The sequence below is a fragment of the Cyprinodon variegatus genome, unplaced genomic scaffold (genome assembly GCF_000732505.1).
Source record: "Cyprinodon variegatus isolate N-32 unplaced genomic scaffold, C_variegatus-1.0 Scaffold953, whole genome shotgun sequence".
NCBI classification, from domain to species: domain Eukaryota; kingdom Metazoa; phylum Chordata; class Actinopteri; order Cyprinodontiformes; family Cyprinodontidae; genus Cyprinodon; species Cyprinodon variegatus.
In genome coordinates this window covers 210688-215831 of record NW_015151406.1, presented here as the reverse complement: position 1 = coordinate 215831, position 5144 = coordinate 210688, and the positions used below count along the sequence as shown (strand labels likewise).

The window sequence follows — 5144 nt, the reverse complement described above, 5'->3', positions numbered from 1 at the left end:
GCTCCAACATCTAGAAACAAAGGTATTGATGGCAGCAGCACAGCTGATATGGGAGATATCAGCTGAGAGTGGCAGATGAGGAAGCAACAAAAGAACAAACAGCACTGAGTGACAGCAGAGGTGGTGTATATATTGGGAGACAGAACCAAGACAGGCTAATCAGCAGATTGGGAGCAGGTGTAGGCAACCCCTACTAGGAGGAAGCCAAGGGGGAAGGAAAACATCACAAGGGGGCAACAGAGGGTAACTAAAGAACTCAGCGCTGGTAAAAATAAAAAGACCAACATGGTAGAAAGGATACAGAACACAAAGAGCAAAGGGCAGAACTCTCCACGGCAAACCACCCCAGCACATGATATAGAAAACCAGCAGAACCTCATCATCTTCAAAAAGCAGATATAAAATTCATACAGACCCCCTTTGGCCTGGGGCTGAAATCCTGTCCATAACAGTTATGAACGGGACCAGGGACAAAGGACAACCCTGCCAGAGTCCATGCTGCCAAAGAGAACCCAGAGGGAGAGAATAATGACGAAAAATTCAAAACATCTGCTCCCCATTTACAACTGACCCCTTGTTATACAAACTATCCACAAACACCTGGGAGGGAAATTGGCTAAGTGGGCACAACTGGGACGTTTTCACTCAGGGGTGCACTATTTGCTGCCATTTCCTTTTTGACTAAGTCACATAAATTTATCAACCCTTTTTCAACTCTCATATCACTCTAACTAATTAACCAAAACTCGAATATAAGAAATAGGTCAATTCTACCAGTCCCCCCCAACCCCCGCCATCCATTTTTTTTTATGGAGAGGGAATGTCATGTGTAATGTGTGGTTCGCCTTTGTTTTTCTACATAAAGTGAGACAGAAACAGTTCTGCTGAGGAACTAGGTCATGATACATATTAAAATCAAGATGGAGGAAAAGAAGGAAGTAGCCCACAGCAGGGTAACGACTGCTGAACAAAATGAAAACATTCAGGGAGCATCGACTCACCGTGACCTCTGTCCAGGAACTCGGTAATGATGGCTGCGCTGCACACTGACCAAGGCCGACTCCTGTCAATCTGAATCAGTGTGGGAGACATCATGTGGTTGTCCTTCAGTTTCCCAAATACTTCCTCACATGCCTTCACATTGTCATGGGGCATGTTGAAGACATGGCCTGCAGGGAGAGGGTGGGAGACGACACAACAGGGTCATGGCTTGGCAGACACAACAGGCCCTGTTTTCCCTTTATTACAAAGACTTATCGGGCAGATTCAGAGAGGAAATAGTGCAATATGTATTAAACCATTCCCTATACATTGTTCACCCTTCATATAATTATTAGCTGAACCTTTTCAGTTATTAATTGACTTTCTGGAGAGGGGAATTATGGACTTGCTGGTTGTGTAAGAGGACAGAGGAGGGTGGGATTCAGCTTCTGGCACAACTCCTGCTTTGTTTGAAACCACCTTTTCACACAGCTGTTAGTGAAAACAGCCATAAAGCTGTCACATAGACTGCTGGGTGCAGTTTACGGTCAGCAGTTTGCATTTAGTCATTATTGGCATAAAGGTCATATTCATTGTAGGCTGTTAGGGATTTATTGGAACTATTACAGCGCCAAGCTTTAGTGATTTTACATAACCATCATTAGGTGCTGAAGTTTAAATGCATCCTGGATTATTTCCAAAGTGTCATTTTTTGTACTATACAGACCAGACACCCCTGCTTATTTAATGTTTTATTAAATGTCACTTAGCAGGTTTGTCAAACAACCCCAAGCTTTTTTGTAACCATAATTATGGAATAATTCTGACTGAAGGTCACTAAATTTGTCCGATTCTTAACGTGGATCTGTTTTCTTTTAAAGCAAAGTCCAAAACTGTCTAATAATGTTTAGTTAGGGGAATTAGGAAGGCTTTTCCAGAAGCTTAATGACTTAGACTTGCTGATAACTGCCACCTGCTTCTAATTAAGTAAACTCTGGTTTACGTGATGGTAACACACATAAACACAGGTAAGCTCAGAAAGATAGAGAGTATTTATGTCCTTGCAGTGCGTTTGCACCTCTTGGACACCAATGGACGCTCCCGATAAAAGGAAAAGCATATTTCCCCACCCTGACGGTTGAACTGTGTGACCCGTTCAGAATTTGTGTCACTGCGCTTTCGGAGCAGAACTCGTGCAGCCGCTGAAAAATGTCTCTGTGTATTAAGAAATGCAGAGCGAATGTTACACACGTGTTTGGCCGACGTTCCCTCTGGCATTCCTGCTTTATAATAACACTCGGTCAATGGGTTCATCAACAGCTTCGTTGTTGTGTTAGCTTTAGCAGGACGAGCAGACAGGAAGTTAGGATAAATATCATAGTGGATGAACATCACAACTCAACTAAGAGATGCAGGAGAGTAAAACTGGAAAAATGGCTGAAAAAAAGAACGACTCAGGCAGGGCTTTGAGCTAAATGAGCTAAATATTATCCCTGAACTTTTGGAGATTTCATCAAATTATAACCTCTAACTGCAGCGGGACTCATTCTGCTTCTGGCCTCAGAGGTTTGGAGGAAAACAGCTGCTCAGAGGAAAAAAGGAAATGGCGCCAAACAGCTGTGAATATTGGAAGTGCAGTTTAATATAATACAAGAAGGTGAATATTTTTGTCTGAAATGATGAAAATAGTTGTTTTGAATGGTTATCCAGGAAGATAATGTTTGGTTTGTTAAAATGTTTTATCTGTCCCTGTGTAAATGGGTTTTGAACACCTCTGTTCAATTTATCATCTAGCTCGCTTCCAAACTCCTTCTATGTTCTTCCTCAACATGGAAACCAGAGACATGGCCGTCCACCTAAATTCACCAGCTGGGCAACCTGAACATTAATCAGAGAAGGAACCCAGAGTCTCCATGGTAACTGTTAGGGATGAACAGTTTCGCCAAGAATCAAAATTTAGATTATTTTCAAGCAATACTGCGATTTTATTGGACTTAGACTCTTATTGTAGTTACATTTCATTTAGTACAGCTTTTCAGACAGTTAATGAACATTTTCATTCCATAAAGTTCAGAAGTGATCAAATGTAAACAGTGTGGGAGAAAGAAAAACATGGTGCAAATAAACCACATTAATATGGAAGTTCAGAGCATTAATATATATGGTGCAAATATGCAGTATTTAGGTTAAGTGTTATCAGTGTGATGAAGAGTCTGTGACATGATTTAAAGTTTTCTCAACAGTTCATCAGTGTGATGGTGGTGGGGAAGAAGCTGCTGCAGAACCTGCTGGTCCTGCATTGAATGCTGCGAAGCCTCTTCCCAGAGGGCAGCAGGGAGAACAGTCCATGGTGGGGGGGTGAGGGGTCATTGATGATGTCACGGGCTCAGGACACGCAGCGCTGGGATGAAATGTCTTTAATAGAGGGAAGAGGAGCCCCCATGTGTGTGTTATTCTCATAGTTTCAAATTTGTTTTGCCGTTTATTTGATGTTAAGTTATAAAAGATGTAAATATTCCTTTTTTATCTCTTCACATCATGTTGCATAAAAGTACTACCTGCAGTGAACAAGCTGCACAGCATAATGTCAACTCCGCCCTGTTTGACCTTTGGAACATTGAAGCCTTAGGTCTGAAACTTTGATTGCCTTAAAAATGTTTTTATTTTTACTATTCAGTGTGACAAAATAGCTTCAAACCTAGCGAAAGGAAAACAATGGGCAGCTGCTTATTTAGGTAGAATAAAAGGTTTTATATTTGAGGAAGGTCTTTTTTCATGGGAAGCACTCCATCAGAAAGTGATGCTTCGTTTTTTTAGCAGTTTGCTCCTCATGACAGACTTATAATTTTGGAGGTTCCTGTTCCAGAGCCACTGATACAGTGACAGAAAAGTGCTCTAAAGCAGCGGTCCCCAACCACCGTCGGTCATTTGGGACCGGGCCACACAGAAAAAAGTATATATATATATATTTATATAATTTATCAACGATCAGAGTCTGAGTGATGTTTCATTTTGAAAAATATAAAAAATTGCGGTATTCTGTCCCAATTACATCAGTCGGTGCATCTGTGCCTAATGACACAGGTTAATTCAGATCAAGACTCATCCTATCTATAACATCCTATCTTTGTGAAGCGGGATTTTCTGCGGTTACAGCGACCAAAACAAACCTATGGAACAGACTGGACATCAGGAGCACACTGCGTCTGTCATTTTCTCCGGTTACGCCTCGATGGGACCGGCTTGTTGTTTTATTTTTATGCTGTTTGTATTTGATTTTATGCCAGTCATATCATTTTAGTCGTATTTTGGTGAAGTAACTAGTATCCTTAACTAGTTACTGTACATTTTAAGTGACATCCCCAAGACTAACAAGTATTGAACTTTTCTTTTTCAGGTTTTAGGAATTCAATAAAAGACGGACTTGGGTAGAGTTTTACTGAGGTTTCAACTAGCAGCCAAATACGTTAGTATTTTGATGTTTAGTAATGATGACAGAATAAATTAACCATGAGGGAAGAATGATTCCCTTCATTTCAAAGCAATCCAATGACGTCACCCTGTCCTCATTAACAGTGAGGAAAAGTCTGAGCTAATTTGTAAAATCAATAAAAATGTAATCTGTTCGCAGGAATTAAGGAAGGACTTTTTGAAGGTGTGATCACGTTATTCTGTAATAAAATTAATTTTTTTAATTCGCCATTTATAGCAACCTAAAAATGGAATGGGTGGAAAAACCTTGTCCCTTTTTGATATCGATTTCCTCCTGAAATATCCAAAAAGCTGCACTGCCTGTTATTTAACAACAGACACATATGAGCCTGGTTCTGGTTCTGCTGGAGGTGACTTCCAGTTTAAAAGTGAGTTTCGTGAGCAAAACAATTAATAGTTTTAATTGTGAATAATCAATTATTGATGCAGATGACTTGGTGAATTATAGACCTATATCCAATCTTCCTTTCTTATCTAAAATTCTTGAGAAAGTAGTTGCCAAACAAGTGTGCGATCACTTACACCATAATGAACTTTTTGAAGAGTTTCAGTCTGGCTTTAGAGCTCATCATATCACTGAAACAGCTCTGGTGATGGTTGCTAATGATATTTTCATGGCATCAGATAATGGACTTGTATCTTTGCTCATCCTGTTGGATCTCAGTGCTGCA

General features: G+C 40.4%; 1 protein-coding gene across 1 annotated transcript in view; it reads right to left on the bottom strand.

The window, feature by feature from the left end:
- adamts15 (ADAM metallopeptidase with thrombospondin type 1 motif 15) overlaps positions 1-5144 on the bottom strand; it is a 31312-nt gene that overhangs the window by 11490 nt on the left and 14678 nt on the right. The window contains 1 exon segment of the mRNA XM_015398698.1: positions 1002-1169. Within this exon segment, the coding sequence (XP_015254184.1) occupies positions 1002-1169 (168 nt within the window).